We start from the raw sequence: 18599 nt of genomic DNA on the forward strand, positions 1-18599 counted from the left end.
CAACCAGCTTACCCTGGAATGTTTTTCCAGCAGTCTTGAAGGAGTTCCCACATATGCTGAGCAATTGTTGTCTGCTTTTCCTTCACTCTGCAGTCCAACTCACCCCAAACCATCTCAATTGGGTTGAGGTCAGGTGATTGAGGAGGCCAGGTTATCTGATTCAGCAATCCATCTCTCTCCTTCTTGGTCAAATAGCCCTTACACAGCCTGGAGGTGTGTTTTGGGTCCTTGTCCTGTTGAAAAACAAATTATAGTCCCACTAAGCGCAAACCATATGGGATGGCGTATCACTGCAGAATGCTGTGGTAGCCATGCTGGTTAAGTGTGCCTTGAATTCTAAATAAATCACTGACAGTGTCACCAGCAAAGTATCACCACCAAATGCATTGCCTAGTTAAATACAAGTTAATTGAACAAATTAAATCACACCTCCTCCTCCATGCTTCACGGTGGGAACCACACATGCGGAGATCATCTGTTCACCTACTCTGCATCTCACAAAGACATGGCGGTTGGAACCAAAAACCTCAAATTTGGACTCATCAGTCTAAAGGACAGATTTCCACTGGTCTAATGTCCATTGCTCTTGTTTCTTGGCCCAAGCAAGTCTTCTTCTTATTGGTGTCCTTATTGGTGTCCTTTACTAGTTGTTTCTTTGCAGCAATTTGACCATGAAGGCCTGATTAACATAGTCTCCTTTGAAAAGTTGATGTTGAGATGTGTCTGTTACTTGAACTCTATGAAGCATTTATTTGGGCTGCAATCTGAGGTGCAGTTAACTCTAATGAACTTATGCTCTGCAGCAGAGGTAACTCTGGGTCTTCCTTTCCTGTGGCGGTCCTCATGAGAGCCAGATTCATCATAGCGCTTAATAGTGTGCACTTGAAGAAACTTTCAAAGTTGTTGAAATGTTCCGCATTGACAGAGCTTCATGTCTTAAAGTAATGATGGACTGTCATTTCTCTTTGCTTATTCGAGCTGTTCTTGATATAATATGGACTTGGTCTTTGTAACGCCCTGGCCATAGAGAGGGGTTTTTGTTCTTTATTTTTGGTTAGGCCAGGGTGTTACATTGGGTGGGCGTTCTATGTTCCTTTTTCTATGTTTTTGTGTTTCTTTGTTTTGGGCCGAGTAGGGTTCCTAATCAGAGGCAGCTGTCTATCGTTGTCTCTGATTAGGAATCATACTTAGGCAGCCTGTTTTCCTTTGGGGTTTTGTGGGTAGTTGTTTTCTGTCTTGTGTGTGTTCACCTGGCAGAACTGTTGGCTTTCGTTTTCCCTGTTTGTTTTTGAAGTGTCTCATTAAAAATCATTATGACCACTTACCACGCTGCATCTTGGTCCCCTCTTCCAGACGATCGTTACAGAATCCCCCACCAGAAAAGGACCAAGCAGCGGAGGAAGGAGCAGCACCAGGAGAAGAGCGTTCAGGACTCGTGGACATGGGAGGAGATACTGGACGGTAAAGGACCATGGGCTCAAGCTGGGGAGTATCGCGGCCCGCAGTGGGAGATCGAGGCAGCGAGAGCGGAGAGGCGCTGGTATGAGGCAAGGGAGCGCAACAGGCACGAGAGGCAGCCCCCCCCAAAAATGGGGGGGGGGGGCACACGGGGAGTGTGGCAGAGTCAGGTTGGAGATCTGAGCCAACTCCCCGTGCTTATGGCAGGCAGCGTGGTATTGGTAAGGCACCGTGTTATGCTGTGAAGCACACGGTGTCTCCAGTGCGCGTGCATAGCCCGGTGCGCTACAGGCCAGCCCCCCGCAACTGCCATGCAAGTGCAGGCATTGAGCCAGGACGGATTGTGCCGGCTCAGCGCGTCTGGTCTCCAGTGCGCCTTTTCGGTCCAGGTTATCCTGCACCGGCTCTGCGCACTGTGTCTCCAGGGCGCTGGGAGGGTCCAGTTCGCCCAATGCCTGCGCTCCGCCCATGCCGGGCTAAAGTGGGCATTCAGCCTGGAGTGTGGGTAAATAGCCTAAGTACCAGAACTCCAGTGTTCCCTCACAGCCCTGTTTATCCTGTGCCTCATCCTCGGTCCAGGCCTCCCGTGGGTCTCCCCATCCTGGTCCGTCCTGTGCCTCCTCCTAGGACCAGGCCTCCAGTGGGTCTCCCCATCCTGGTCCGTCCTGTGCCTCCTCCTAGGACCAGGCCTCCAGTGGGTCTCCCCATCCTGGTCCATCCTGTGCCTCCTCCTAGGACCAGGCCTCCAGTGGGTCTCCCCATCCTGGTCCGTCCTGTGCCTCCTCCTCGGTCCAGGCCTCCCGTGGGTCTCCCCATCCTGGTCCGTCCTGTGCCTCCTCCTAGGACCAGGCCTCCAGTGGGTCTCCCCATCCTGGTCCGTCCTGTGCCTCCTCCTAGGACCAGGCCTCCAGTGGGTCTCCCCATCCTGGTCTGTCCTGTGCCTCCTCCTAGGACCAGGCCTCCAGTGTGTCTCGCCAGTCCGGAGCCGCCAGAGCCGCCCGCCAGCCCGGAGCCGCCAGAGCCGCCTGGGTCGCCCGCCAGCCGGGTGCAGCCAGGGACGCCCGCCAGTCGGTCACAGCCAAGGACGCCCACCAGCCGGGCGCAGCAAGAATCGCCCGCCAGCCGGGCACAGTCAGGTTCACCCACCAGTCCTCCGGCTCGGCCAGGGGTGCCACCTAAGTGGGCGACGCCGAGGGTGGAGCGGAGGCCACGTCCCGCACCTGAGCCGCCGCCGTAAGAAGGCCCACCCGGACCCTCCCCTTCAGAGTCAGGTTTTGCGGCCGGAGTCCGCACCTTTGGGGGGGGGGGTACTGTAACGCCCTGGCCATAGAGAGGGGATTTTGTTCTTTATTTTTGGTTAGGTCAGGGTGTTACATTGGGTGGGCGTTCTATGTTCATTTTTCTATGGTTTTGTATTTCTTTGTTTTGGGCCGTGTGTGGCTCCCAATCAGGCACAGCTGTCGTTCGTTGTTGCTGATTGGGAGTCACACATAAGGAGCCTGTTTTTCAGTTGGGTTTTGTGGGGGATTGTTTCTGTTTCGTGTTTGGCTGTCGGTTTTCTTGTTTTTGTATAGTGTTCACGTTGTTTAATAAATTCCTGAAGATGAACTCTAACTCCGCTGCACCTTGGTCTACTCTCTCTTCAGACAGCCGTTACAGTCTTTTACCAAATAGGGCAATCTTCTGTATAGCACCCCTACCTTGTCACAACACAATTGATTGGCTCAAACGCATTAAGAAAGAAAGAAATTCCACAAATTAACTTTTAACAAGGCACACCTGTTAGTTGAAATGCATTCCAGGTGACTACCTCATGAAGCTGGTTGAGAGAATGCCAAGAGTGTACAAAGCTGTCATCAAGGCAAAGGGTGGCTACTTTGGAAAATCTACAATATAAAATATACACTACCATTCAAAAGTTTGGGGTTACATAGAAATTGCCTTGTTTTTGAAAGAAAAGCAAATTTTTCGGCCATTAAAATAACATCAAATTGATCAGAAATACAGTGTAGACATTGTTAATGTTGTAAATGACTATTGTAGCTGGAAACGGCTGATTTTATGGAATATTTTATGGAATATCTACATAGGCCCATTATCAGCAACCATCACTCCTGTGTTCCAATTTATTTTATTTTTTTCACCTTTATTTAACCAGGTAGGCCAGTTGAGAACAAGTTCTCATTTGCAACTGTTACCTGGCGAAGATAAAGCAAGGCAGTGTGACAAAAACAACAACAGAGTTACGCATAAACAAACGCACAGTCAATAAACACAAAATAAAAGAAATAGAAAATCAATGTACAGTGTGTGCAAATGTAGAAGAGGGAGGTAGGCAATAAATATGCCATAGAGGCGAAATAATTACACTTTAGCATTAATACTGGAGTAATAGATGTACAGATGATGATGTGCAAGTAGAGATACTGGGGTGCAAAAGAGCAAGAGGGTAAGTAATAATGTGGGGATGAGGTAGTTGGATGTGCTATTTACAGATTGGCTGTGTACAGGTACAGTGATCGGTAAGCTGCTCTGACAGCTGATGGTTAGAGAGGGAGATATAAGACGCCAACTTCAGAGATTTTTGCAATTCGTTCCAGTCATTGGCAGCAGAGAACTGGAAGGAAAGGTGGCCAAAGGAAGTGTTGGCTTTGGGGATGACCAGTGCAATATACAGTTGAAGTCGGAAGTTTACATACACTTAGGTTGGAGTCATTAAAACTTGTTTTTCAACCACTCCACAAATTTCTTGTTAACAAACTATAGTTTTGGCAAGTTGGTTAGGACATCTACTTTGTGCATGACACAAGTAATTCTTCCCAAAATTGTTAACAGACAGATTATTTCACTTATAATTCACTGTATCACAATTCCAGTGGGTCAGAAGTTTACATACATTACGTTGACTGTGCCTTTAAACAGCTTAGAAAATTCCAGAAAATGATGTTATGGCTTTAGAAGCTTCTGATAGGCTAATTGACATCATTTGTGTCAATTGGAGGTGCACCTGTGGATGTAGTTCAAGGCCTACCTTCATACTCAGTGCCTCTTTGCTTGACATCATGGGAAAATCAGAAGAAATCAGCCAAGACCTCAGAAAAAAATTGTAGACCTCCACAAGTCTGGTTCATCCTTGGGAGCAATTTCCAAACGCCTGAAGGTACCACGTTCATCTGTACAAACAATAGTACGCAAGTAAACACCATGGGACCACGCAGCCGTCATACCGCTCAGGAAGGAAACTCATTCTGTCTCCTAGAGAAGAACGTACTTTGGTGCGAAAAGTGCAAATCAATCCCAGAACAACAGCAAAGGACCTTGTGAAGATTCTGTAGGAAACAGGTACAAAAGTATCATATATCCACAGTAAAACAACCTGAAAGGCCGCTCAGCAAGGAAGAAGCCACTGCTCCAAAGCCGCCATAAAAAAAGCCAGACTACGGTTTGCAACTGCACATGGGGACAAAGATCGTACTTTGTGGAGAAATGTCCTCTGGGCTCATGAAACAAAATTAGAACTGTTTGGCTATAATGACCATCGTTATGTTTGGAGGAAAAGGGGGGAGGCTTGCAAGCTGAAGAGTACCATCCCAACCGTGAAGCACGGGGGTGGCAGCATCATGTTGTGGGGGTGCTTTGCTGCAGGAGGGACTGGTGCACTTCACAAAATAGATGGCATCAGGAGGGAGGAAAATTATGTGGATATATTGAAGCAACATCTCAAGACATCAGTCAGGAAGTTAAAGCTTGGTTGCAAATGGATCTTCCAAATGGACAATGACCCCAAGCATACCTCCAAAGTTGTGAACAAAATGGCTTAAGGACAACAAAGTCAAGGTATTGGAGTGGCCATCACAAAGCCCTGACCTCATCTCTAGAAAATCTGTGGGCAGAACTGAAAAGGTGTGTGTGTGAGCAAGGAGGCCTACAAACCTGTTACCCCAGCTCTGTCAGGAGGAATGGGCCAAAATGTACCCAACTTATTGTGGGAAGCTTGTGGAAGGCTACCTGAAACGTTTGACCCAAGTTAAACAATTTAAAGGCAATACTACCAAATACTAATTGAGTGTATGTAAACTTCTGACCCACTGGGAATGTGATGAAAGAAATAAAACCTGAAATAAATCATTCTCTGTACTATTATTCTGACATTTCACATTCTTAAAATAAAGTGGTGATCCTAACTGACCTAAGACAGGGACTTTTTACTAGGATTAAATGTCAGGAACTGTGAAAAGCTGAGTTTAAATGTATTTGGCTAAGGTGTATGTAAACTTCTGACTTCAACTGTACATATTACCTAAATTATCCTCGACTAACCTGTGCCCCTGCACATTGACTCTGTACCGGTACACCCTGTGTATGCACTACATGCTCAGTTTAATGAACTGAAAACAAACCTAAAGATACCCCAAAAATGTTTCCAATCAATGTTGCTAAATATCATGTGGCTATCCATGGTACTGATTTCTGTCTGTGTGTGCTTGCAAGTAAAACAAAACATTATTACTCACCCTACTGTAGACTAGTTGAACACCAATGCCTTCCTCCTCTCTTTCATCTTGGCAAAATGGTCTATGGCTCTATCATACAGTACACATTTAGTTTATGTTGTAAAAGGGTATCTTGCTAAAATACTTGCTAGCCTAACTTCCTGATTCAGAGGGGTTGGGTTAAATACATCTAGGCTACATATTGAACTTCAATTGTCTCAGGCCAGTGGGGGGGGGGGGGGGGGGGGGGTATACTGGGCCATTTGCACAACCCTCTGTAGAGCCTTGTGGTCGAGGGCAGTGCAGTTGCCGGTGATGCAGCCAGACAGAATGCTCTCAATAGTGCATATGTAGAAGTAGAAGTATCAACTGTGCTGTGCACTCGAGGCTTCTTTTTACAGCCTATGGCTCGAGGTGTGCAGACACTGTAGTGAGGTGCGGACTGGCGGCAGAGAAGTCAGGCGCAGGAGAGCGAAAACTGATTTACAACGGTGTCGTTTAATAGACAATAAACCACCGTCAACAGAACAATACATGAAATGGGTCAAACAAAACCCGGTACAAACCAGCATATACTACAAGAAAACAATTACGGACAAGGACATGGGGGGGAACAGAGGGTTAAATATACAACATGTAATTGATGGAATTGGAACCAGGTGTGATGGAAGACAAGACAAAACCAATGGAAAATGAAAAGTGGATCGGCGATGGCTAGAAGATCGGTGACGTCGACCGCCGAACGCTGCCCGAACAAGGAGAGGGACCAACTTTGGCGGAAGTCGTGACAGACACGGTGATCAAAGCTATCTGATTGGCCAGCGGTAGGCCTAAAGGTGCACTTGATTTGCTCTCTGGGCCTGCTGGGTAGTCAGAGTTCTACCTTCAGACAAATGAAATGGTTCAAAATGGGAACACTTTGCCTTTCTGGCACTAAGGCTGCTGAATCAAGGTCACCAACCGACAACAACAAAAACAAAACAAAAAAAGGAACAAGACTGTTGTTTTTTACAGAAATGTTTGGTGGTCAACTACGAATACCTTAGACATTGACCACTTGACCGGTTGTTGACCCCTAATCTACATTGATAGAAGTGGATTTAATAAGTGACATCAATAAGTGATCATAGCTTTCACCTGGTCAGTTTATGTCATGGAAAGAGCACGTGTTCTTAATGTTTTGTACACTCAGTGTACACAACAATGTGCTGAGGTTTCAGGTCTGTTCACTTCCTCTGTGATTTTAGCAGAGCGTGAGAGAGAACAAAAGAACTAGTGAAAGAGAGGAATTCTTAAGACCTGCACTTGAACGCCCACGACCACAAATAAATGAGTGTGATTCCTCACTTCCTTCCTATTGAGCATGAATAGCGCAAGAGCACAGGGTGTAAACTCTTTCCACCCCTTCTGTGCATATATGTGTGTGTGCTGGTTTAGTGAAGTATTGTAGTATGTGCATAGGGACCCTGCATACATATGCTATACATATACAGTATATGTAAGTGTAGTGTGTGTAGACTGAAGAGGGACCTCTCCAGTTCTCCTGCCGACCTCCTGTGCCACATGCGAGTTACAGGGCAGAAATGCAAATCAGCTGCATCCCTATAATCCACCAGGGCCAGCTCTCTCCATTAGAGCAGCCCACACAACTAAATAGGTCAGACAGACCAGCAGCCAGCTGTGTGTGTGCGTGCGTTTGCGCACGCGTGGGAAAGACTGCACACATGCACGGTTCCTTTGTGTAGTGAGACGGTTGTGCATGTGTGTGTGTATGGGGGATGGGGGTTGGGTTGATATGACAGTGAGTAGAGGCCTTGTGTTATCTATCACATGTGTGCGTATGTGTGTGAATACCACTTAAAGACAAAATAGTCATGTAAAGCAGCAGTACATACTCAGTCTGTCAGATGTTAACATTCTAACACACAACAACCGTACTACACTAATCTTCAAAGATGTATTTTAACCATAAATTGACACAAAATGGCCACACACAGTATGTGACCAGACAGGGTTTCGAAGCAACTCAATGGCAAGTATCTGAGCCTGAGCAGCAACACAACTGATAGGGAACCTATTAAAGTTCTGAAAACCAAACACACAGGAGGATAATGCAATGATGAGGCAACACGTGTTATGCAGACAGACGCGTCCTTTCTCATTTCTCTGCCTGCGACGACACCTTTGAATTATAAATGAGGACTCTTTACAGCCATTGGCTTTCTTTATGTTCACAATTACATGATTTCTTTACTGGGACAATATCCCTAAAATTGTTATTTTTTGTCCTCAAGATAAATCATTCAAAATTGTATATAAAAAATATACACTGGATCAAATTTCAAAAGTATTATCATTTGTATGCCTTCATGATAATAGAAGCATAATGACATAGACTTCAAAGTACATTTTATACATTCTAGACTATTTTTAAGTTGAAGGAGGCAATTTTTCAATGTCCCAAGTGCTGCTTAACAGAACCGTCAATTGGTTGATGTTTCTCTTTTCCCATTCACTTCAATGTATTGACATAAGCATCAACCCTGTGATACTCATCTTTTCCCATTGAATGCAATGTACTGACATAAGCGTCAACCCTGTGTCACTCATATTTTCCCATTGACTGCAATGTATTGACAGTAGCATCAATTGGTTGATGCTCATCTTTTTCTATTGGCACCGCAAGGCCTGCGGGGAGCATGGCCAGTTGACTTAAGCATCAATTGGTTGAAGCATAACGTTTTGCAAAAATTTGTATTAACATTAATATTATGTGGTAACATTGATAGCTTAGTTGAAAGAGAACAAAGCTAAAATAATGAATCCCTCTCTGTGGAATAGCAAAGCTAGTGCAAGAGGAAAAATCATCATTCTGTTGAATCATTGGAACCAAACAAGGTGCTATCTAGAACTTAAAAGGGTACTCCAGCTGTCCCAATTGGATAACCCAAAATCTGTCGTTCTGCCACTGAGCAAGGCAGTTAACGTCGATTAATGTCGATTAAGGCACCCCCCCCCCCCCCCCCCCCGCACCTCTCTGATTCAGAGGGGTTGGGTTAAATGCAGAAGACACATTTCAGTTGAAGGCATTCAGTTGTACAACTGACTATGTATCCCCTCTTCCCTTTCCCTTTGAAGTACCCTTTTTGGTTCTAGGTAGAACCCTTTTGGTTCCAGGTTGAACCCTTTTGGGATCCATGTAAAACACTTTCCACAGAGGGTTTTACATTGAACCCAAAAGGATCCTACCTGAACCAAAAATAGTTCTACCTGGAACCAAATAGGGTTCTACCTGGAACCAAAAAGGGTTCCCCTATGGGGACAGCCAACAGAACCTGTCTGACCTACAGGACTGAACCTTAACCCAGAGCTCACAACCAGTCCCAAGCCCTTCTTGTCTGCTCCGGGAGCCGTTTGTTCCGACTCCCGAGCATTACGATGGCAACCTCAGAGCTTGCAGAGCCTTTTTGGTACAATGTTTGCTAGTATTTTAGCAACAGCCCTACTCTTATGATAGCGAATGGGCCAAGATTTCTTTCCTGATTGGCTGCCTCCGTGGAGCAGCGCTTTCCTGGGCCACGGCGGTGTGGGAGAGATAGTCCCCCATCTGCTTCTCCTACTCCAGATTCACGGAGGAGATGAAAAACGTCTTCAACCACCCGGTCTGCGATAAGGATGCCACTAATCGACTCCTGTCCCTCCGTCAAGGCTCCCATAGTGCTGCTGAGATGGCATGTGAGTGTCACACCCTCACCACTAAGAGCGGCTGGAATGAGGATGCCCTTCAGCGAGTATTCCGGAATGAGCTCACTGAGACCCTCAAGGACGAGTTGGTGTCCAGGGATGAGCCTGATGGACTTGATGAACTCATCTCTCTCGCTATCCGCATTGACAATCGTCTCCGTCAGCATCGGAGGGAGAGTGTAGGTAGGGTTGCATGCCTCATAACATCTGCTTCAGTGCCTTGTCCTCCTTCTCTGACTGCAACCCTTTCCAAAGCTCTCCCAGATCCGGTACCCATGCAGCTCGGCTGGGCCCGTCTCTCTCCAGAGGAGAGGCAGTGGCAAATCGGCACTAGGAGTTGCCTATACTGTGGCCAGGTTGGTCACTATGTCTCCACTTGTTCCCTGCGTCCAGCAAAGAAAAGGGATATACTGTTGAGCCAAATCGCAGGCCCATCTTCCCCCAGACCCCTGCTTGAAGGCCACATTGTGTGGCAGAGCCAGGCTTTTCCTCTGTCTGTTCTCATCGATTCGGGCACTGACGAGAGCTTCCTGGACCAAGGTGTCATTACCCAGTTGGGCCTGGACACTGTCCCACTCGATTTACCTCTCGATGCCAGCGCTCTCAACGGACAGCTCCTCGCCTGTGTTTGTGAGAACTATCCCTGTCATCCTGCATGTACCTGGAGACCACCAGAAAAATATCAGTTTCCACATAATTTACTGTCCTCACTCTCCCCTGGTTCTTGGCCATCCATGGTTAAAGCTACACAACCCACAGATTGACTGGACCACTAGAAGGGTAACCACTTGGAGTTCATTTTGTCACTCGAATTGTCTACATTCTGCCCTTGCCCCTGCCTTGTCTGCGCGCCAGTCCATTCCAGAACCTCCGGACCTGTCATCACTTCCTCCCGAGTATCACGATCTAGCGCCTGTGTTCAGCAAGCACCACGCTCCGTCGCTGCCGCGTCATCGGCCGTACAACTGCGCCATTGAACTCCAGCCTGGAGATCCTCTCCCCAGTAGCCGGTTGTTTAACCTCTCTCGCCCCAGTTTAAGAATATCAAGCCTGATGCCCTCTGTTGCCAGTTCACCACCGACAACATGGGTACGGAGCCAGAAGCCATTGTGCCATCCACTTGCATCGCTTCCGCCGTCACCTGGGACATCGAGTCCTGTATCCGCCAGGCTCAGAAGAACCAGCCTTACCTGGGTAACGGTCCTAGCAATTCTCTGTTTGTTCCAGATTGTGTTCACTCTGATGTTCTTCAGTGGGGCCATTCTACCCACCTCAGCTGTCACCCTGGTATGAACTGGACCCTCGCCTTCCTGCGTCAGCGCTTTTGTTGGCCTACCATGGAGAGGGATGTCAGGGAGTTTGTGTCAGCCTGTTCGATTTGTGCCCAGAACAAAACCTCCACTAAACCCACTTCCGGTCTACTCCACCCTCTTCCCATACCCAGTCGCCCCTGGTCACACATAGCTCTGGACTTCGTCACTGGCCTTCCCCCATCTGACAGTAACTCCATCATTCTCACCATTTATGACAGGTTTTCAAAAAAATGGCTCACTTCACTCCCCTCTCCAAGCTCCCGTCCTCCAGCCTGCTTACCCTGTCCCAACCCCTCTCGCTCCAGCCTCAGCCTCCGCACCTGGTTTCCTGCAACCCACCCAAGCTTCCCCTGGCCTGCACTCCATCTTCCCCCTGTGTTTCAATAAATACCTTGATTACTTCATCCCAATCTCCTCGTCTGAGTCTGCTCTTTGTGTCCCCTGTTCCACTCTGCTTAACAGTACTATCCAAATGATATGTCTGTGTGGGCTATTGGCCTACCTAAAGGTAATCATTCATGGTGAATATGTAGTAGCTACACCAAACACACATACACACAGCTTGTGCTTAAAGCTGATGATGAGATGCTACAATTAATCTGACCTTGTAGCCATGATGTCACTGTCAATTGACAAAATTAATATCAGATGTCCGCCTTCATCAGGGAGTGTGTGGTGAAGTGCCAAGGGCAGATACATTATTATCCAATAGATGTGGTTGCTTGAAAATATTACAAATATTTCCTTACAGAAATGTATATAGATATTTGATTACAAATGTTCATCAGCTGCACAGGTAGGCCCATAAGAACAGACATTGTAGGCTAGCACAAAGCTGTCTGCACTTCCAAGAATCAGTGAAACTACAAAAAAGCTGAAATTTGATACTCTTGGATAAAACAATCAAATCCCACAGGATGTCTGCTTGAAGGAAGTTCTCCAGCCCAAAATTATATTTTAAGAGAATTTAACAAGCCTTTTTGTGGAAATGAGGAAGCCCTCGTTGACCACTTTGCAGAGATCAAACATATGCTTAGTTTTTTTATGCTTGTAATTTTCTTTACGTACCAGGAGACATTGAAAGAATTCACTGCAACATACCTAGATGATTGTATAGCTGATCTTAGTTCATAGCTTTATGGGAAACCCCCTCCCCAGAGGCATTCAATCAGACAACCATTGTGTCCATTTGTTCAATACTATTTCTATGAGAAGAATTGAAGATTCTACCTCTTTTCTGATTCAATAGCTTGTCCTTTGATGCTGATGGAGACTCCAAGTATCCACTGCTGGCCATCAAACTAGTATCTCAATTAACTGCTGAATATAAAGTAATCCAGAGGTCTAACAGAGGGACACAGCACAGCTGCCCCAGGTGTGCATTGAAGTGCACCGCTGTGCACTTATCATGTCTACTCTGTATTTCAAACCTGACTGATCACTCTTGGACTATCCATTATTTCTGTATCCTTTCAGTGATCCCACACATTGTACACTTTCCACAAATAGCCTCCACTCCCTCCTGTCACATCTATCTGAATGGGACTCACAGGAAACCAATGTGAATGAGCACATTTCCTCTCACCCACTCTCTCTCATGCTCACTGTCTATCTATCTGCTTTCCCTTTCACAAAAATGGCAATAAGCGATTGAAGGGCAGGGGTGATACCATGTAGCTCAGTTTTTTATTTATACTGAACAAAAATATAAACGGAAACATGTAAAGTGTTGGTCCCATGTTTCATGAGCTGAAAGAATAGATCCCAGAATTGTTCCATTAGCACAAAAACTTTCTCTCAAATTTTGTGCACAAATTTGTTTTCATCCTTGTTAGTGAGCATTTCTCCTTTGCCAAGATAATCCATCGACCTGACAGGTGTGGCATATCAAGAAGCTGATTAAACAGCATGATCATTGCATCTCTACTGTGATAGCATGTGATATAGTGATTAGAGTCGTGGCTACAGTAAATGCACAATGCCACCTTATGGCACTCCCAATCACAGCCGGATGTGATGCAGCCTGGATCTGAACCAGAGACTGCAGTGACGCATGCCTCTTGCACTGAGATGCAGTTCCTAAAAGTCCTTACCGTTTTTGAAGATCACCAAGCAATGATCTCTATTGCACTGCATGATAGAACGAGAACTTGACACTATAATATGAAACAATCTGCCTCGGAGCTTGGAGTGTTTGGAAAATGACCATTACACACATCCAGTCCTGACGGATCGCCGCAATAACGGACCCCAGAAAAGTTGTAGAAAGAGGAGCAACTCAGGCGGGCCCGCGCAAAGGCCATTCGCTCCCCCTAGTGGTACATGGAGAGATAGGCCTGTCTCATAGAACAATGACGAATACAATACATGTACAGTATCTAATAAACTTACTCCAACAACTCATTGTATGTATCTCATAAGATAACCATTTTCAATTGTGAAACATATTTTTACTGGATGTTTTTCTTGAATAAAACGGTTGGAATAAAACCCGCACGCATTGCCGGTTTGGCATTGCTTGTCTATGCGCCCTACAAACATGCAGCAATTTGACGGTCATTGTGCAATTGTGGCCAACGTACTGTCTCTGTAATTCCTCCAAACCTCAAACAGAGGGCAGATTTTCAAACATCACACAGGGCGCAGCAATCTCTTCTTGGAGGCATCAATTCGGAAAATGAACAAATATACTTTTTTATATAGCCTGTGCATTTTGGTGAGTTGACTATCAACATTCTTATTGTTGACACTTTGTATAGGTTAAACTCAGATATTTAATTATTGTCAGAACTTGGGCTAGCTAAGCTAACTTTCCCATATTTGTCAAGTCAGTCTCAACTCTGCTCTGGTATATTGCATGGATGAAATACAGTATATATATCTACCAAACACGATGTATAAATATCTGATATTTTTTATTTAATCGACAGGTAAAAGTTCCTAAACTGTCTGTGCTGAAGTAGTTTCACTTTTGATTTTGACTTGTTGGGACTTGCCACTCCAGCCTTGTCTCATAGACTAGATGTAAACATAGCAACGCAAAAGTTGCGTATTCGAATCTCATCAAGGACACCTTCAGCATTTTAACTAAATAGCAACTATGCAACTACTTACTACTTTTGTAGCTACTTTGTAACTACAAAATGCACTATATCAGTTGTATTTCTGTATTTTGAAAGTTGTATATCTTGAAAGCTTGATTGCTGACATGCAAAACATTTTGTGACTATATCAACAATGGACTAATGAAACAAATACCAGATTTGGCTGGAGATTTCCATTATGTGCAATATGCAGAAATCTCTCTGCCCATTCCTGGTTGCTAAAAGTCTAATAGTTTGCCTAATTTCTGTTTATGTCACAAAACAAGCAAGTATAGTGTAAAGAATCATTGTATTTTATTTAAGCTGGTGTAAGCACTACAACTCCTTACACCATGGCAACCCTGCCTCCCTACAGGCTATGGGTATTGATCATATCCTGGCCTCTATTAGAAAAGGGGACCGTCTTAAACAGTTAAACCAAAGGGAAAGTTTTTGGATTTACAAACTACAGGCCACTAAATACCCGGGTTTAAATGAAGATATGGATTTCTCACCCTTCCTGTAGGGTTGTGGTGGGTCCATTTGCTGTCATCTAGTGGACATTTTGCTCAATTGCCCTCAGCTATGTTTACTCTTGTTGTTCATGTTTTGCTATGTTCTAGTGTACTATGGAATATATTGCTTTCTTATTCTTGACACTTCTCCCAGCCATATTTAAGGTTAGAACTACCTTTCTAAGTGTTCTGATACTTCTAGCTTGGAGTTACATTTTTATGATAACATAGCTGCAGTATTTCACTTTAAAGTGTGTATAGTATTGCTTACTAGGTGTGTCCAATCAATTTTAACCACTCCCTCTTCAAATTAGGGTTAATTGGAAAAGCTGTTAAAAAGAGAACATTGTATTATTTCTTTGTACTCCCTGACGAAGGCCATGCAGCCAAAACGCGTCGGATTTTTAAAAACATTGTTTCTATTGAACATGCCATACGAATAAAGGCATTTTAATGAATTATATGAAGAGTGCCTTGGTCCTCCTTTCTTTTTGATTTTATTTAAGCTGTTTGAAGCTGGTGTACAAAACCAAAAGGAAAAGACGCAAAAACAAAACTTATGAATGGGAAGCATAGAAGTAGTGCACATAGAACAGATACTGCTTCTTAGACTTGCTTTCAATGAGAATGACAGATCTATAACTCATATTTCTACGTGAATTAGGTCAGGTCGCCCAAAAAGTTACATATTGCAGCTTTAACCCTAACCTTAACCCCTAACCCTAGTCCCTAGCCTAGCTAACTTCAGCCACCTAGCTAACGTAAGTGTTAGCCACCTAGTTAACATAAAAAGAAATCAAATTTGATTTGTCACATGCACCGAATACAACCTTACCGTGAAATTCTTACTTACAAGCCCTTAATCAACAATGCAGTTTAAAAAAAATTGAATTCAGAAAATATTTACAAAATAACTATAATGAGGCTATATACAGGGGGTACCGAGTCAATGTGCAGGGGTACAGGTTAGTCAAGGTAATTTGTACATGTAGGTAGTGGTAAATTGACTATGTATAGATAATATACAGTGACTAGAAGCATGGTAAAAACAACATATCAGACATATGGCACATTTTTTACATACTGTAAGAATTGTAATTCATAACATATTACACGAAATGGATGATGGACATCCACAAATTAATACAGGTTTACCTTTACTATGTTACACTTACCACACATAAGCACTTTTCCTTAATAATAATTATTGACCTTCCAATGTCTCATACTTATATCACTGATAAGTCTCACGCACGCACGCACACACACACACACACACACACACAGCTACTGTAACTGCCTACTGCTGTCTGTTTTAATAACACTCCATAATGTAATTGCATTTAACAGTGTACCGTTCGTTTAACTACACCATTGAAAGCAGAGCGGAGTTCCCAAGACATCTTAATCACTAGCAAATTGCGCACCAAAAGGCAGAGTTGTCAAGATGGCACTTACCAGCATGAGGGAATGGCATGCTGTCTCTGTGCGGCTGGTAAGCATCTAATGTTTAACATTATTTGTACTAAACTATCTCACATTAGCATTCTTTTGGTCACCACCATGACAGCTCAACACCATAATAATTGCGCAAGCACATTTACATTGGAGTGAGACCTGAAATGTTGATTAATTAACATGCACTGTTCTAGTCAACTCCTATAAATTGCATTAATAAAATTAATGTATGCTATGTAGGCCTATGTCTTTCCCTCTGATTATGTCTTGGTACTCTATGTGTCCAGGCCAACATCTGGAGAGACACTGCAGTGTGAGCCCAGAGGATGGAACCTGTGTTAACTGTGAGAAAGATAGGACCTACAACAGTGACCCCAACTCCCTGGACTCCTGTGAGCCCTGCACTTCCTGTAACCCTAAAGGTAGGCCTACACACACAACAGGTAGAACTGACACCTTATAGGTAGGCCTACCTACTGTAGCAAATTAGGTTCTCTGTTGTTTTCGTAATGGGGTCGCCAAACAACCTATGGGAACTCTTTTCCCTTCATGCGATATGATTGCGATGCCTAATATCAAAGATGTTTACAGTCACGCCTCACCCTTACTGACCTGTCACTATAGAACGCAGTGTGGCGTGGCATGCTGTCTTTTGTTCTGTCTTTTCTTCAAATCGAATGAAATCAAATGATATTTGTCACATGCGCTGAATACAACAGGTGTAGACCTTACAGTGAAATGCTTACAAGCCCTTAACCAACAATGCAGTTTGAAGAAAAATAAGTGTTAAGTAAAAAATAGATAACTAAAACATTGAAAATAAAAAGTAACAAATAACAAATATAATTAAACAGCAGCAGTAAAATAACAATAGCTAGGCCATATACAGGGGATACCGGTACAGAGTCAATGTGCAGAGGCACCAGTTAGTCAAGGTAATTGAGGTAATATGTACATGTAGTTAGAGTTAAAGTGACTATGCATAGATTATAAACAGAGAGTAGCAGCAGCATAAAAGAGGGGTCTGGGTAGCCCTTTGATTAGCTGTTCAGGAGTCTTATGGCTTGGGGGTAGAAGCTGTGAAGAAGCCTTTTGGACCTAGACTTGGTGCTCTGGTACCGCTTGCCGTGCGGTAGCAGAGAGAACAATCTCTGACGGGTCTCTGGAGTCTTTGACAATGTTTGGGGCCTTCTTCTTACATCGCCTGGTATAGAGGTCCTAGATGGCAGGAAGCTTGGCCCCAGTGATGTACTGGGCCGTACGCACTACCCTCTGTAGTGGAGGCCGAGCAGTTATCATACCAGGTGTGATGTAACCAGTCAGGATGCTCTTGATGGTGCAGCTGTTGAACCTTTTGAGGATCTGAGGACTTGAGAGGCACTATGGTGTTGAACGCTGAGCTGTAGTCAATAACATTCTCACATAGCTGTTCCTTTTGTCCAGGTGGGAAAGGGTAGTGTTGAGTGCAATAGAGATTGCATCATCTGTGGATCTGTTGGGGTGGTATACAAATTGGAGTGGGTCTAGGGTTTCTGGGATAATGGTGCTGATGTGAGCCATGACCAACCTTTCAAAGCACTTCATGGCTACAGACGTGAGTGCTACGGGTCTATAGTCATTTAGGCAGGTTATCTTAGTGTTCTTGGGCACAGGGACTATGGTGGTCTGCTTGAAACATGTTGGTATTACAGACTCAGTCAGGGAGAGGTTGAAAATGTCAGTGAAGACACTTGCCAGTTGGTCAGCGCATACTCGGAGTATGTCCTGGTAATCCGTCTTGTGAATGTTGACCTGTTTAAAGGTCTTACTCTCTCATTGGCTATGAAGAGCGTGATCACACAGTCGTCCGGAACAGCTGACGCTCTCATGCATGTTTCAGTGTTACTTTCCTCGAAGCGAGCATAGAAGTAATTTAGCTTGTGTGCTCCCCTTTGTAGTCTGTAATAGTTTGCAAGCCCTGCCACATCCTACAATTTAAGTTTCCCAGCATTAAGGTCCCTGCTGCCTCTGGATGAACGTTTTCCTGTTTGCTTATGGCCGTATACAGCTCATTGAGTGCGGTCTTAGTGCCAGCATCGGTTTGTGGTCATAAATAGACGGCTACGAAGAATATAGATGAAAACTCTCTTGGTAAATAGTGTGGTTTACAGCTTATCATGAGATACTCTACCTCAGGCGAGCAAAACCTTCCTTAGATTTCGTGCACCAGCTGTTGTTTACAAATATACATAGACTGCCACCCCTTGTCTTACCAGAGGCCGCTGTTCTATCCAGCCGAAAAAGTGTAAAACATGCCAGTTTTATATTATTCATGTTGTCTTTCAGCCACAACTCGGTGAAACATAAGATATTACAGTTTTTAATATCCCGTTGGTAGGATATACGTGATCGTAGTTCGTTTATTTTATTATCCATTGACTGTATGGTTCAATCTCACGTTTGTGTTTTACATTATGAGATTCTGAAAGTTTGCATGACCACTGTGCTCAGAACATGTGCGATAGCCAAAATGTAATAGAATTCTAAAGTTGGTTA

The 18599-nt window shown here is 44.5% G+C and overlaps 1 protein-coding gene across 1 annotated transcript in view; it reads left to right on the forward strand.

Moving 5' to 3' along the window:
• Nucleotides 1-13672: 13672 nt before the first annotated feature.
• Nucleotides 13673-18599, forward strand: part of tnr6 (Tumor necrosis factor receptor superfamily member 6) — a 34962-nt gene continuing 30035 nt past the window's right edge. The window contains 3 exon segments of the mRNA NM_001173649.1: nucleotides 13673-13724; nucleotides 15957-16101; nucleotides 16352-16486. Of these exon segments, the coding sequence (NP_001167120.1) occupies nucleotides 13686-13724; nucleotides 15957-16101; nucleotides 16352-16486 (319 nt within the window). The 5' untranslated portion in view covers nucleotides 13673-13685.

Source organism: Salmo salar, chromosome 01 (genome assembly GCF_965601325.2).
Source record: "Salmo salar chromosome 01, fSalSal1, whole genome shotgun sequence".
Classification (NCBI taxonomy): domain Eukaryota; kingdom Metazoa; phylum Chordata; class Actinopteri; order Salmoniformes; family Salmonidae; genus Salmo; species Salmo salar.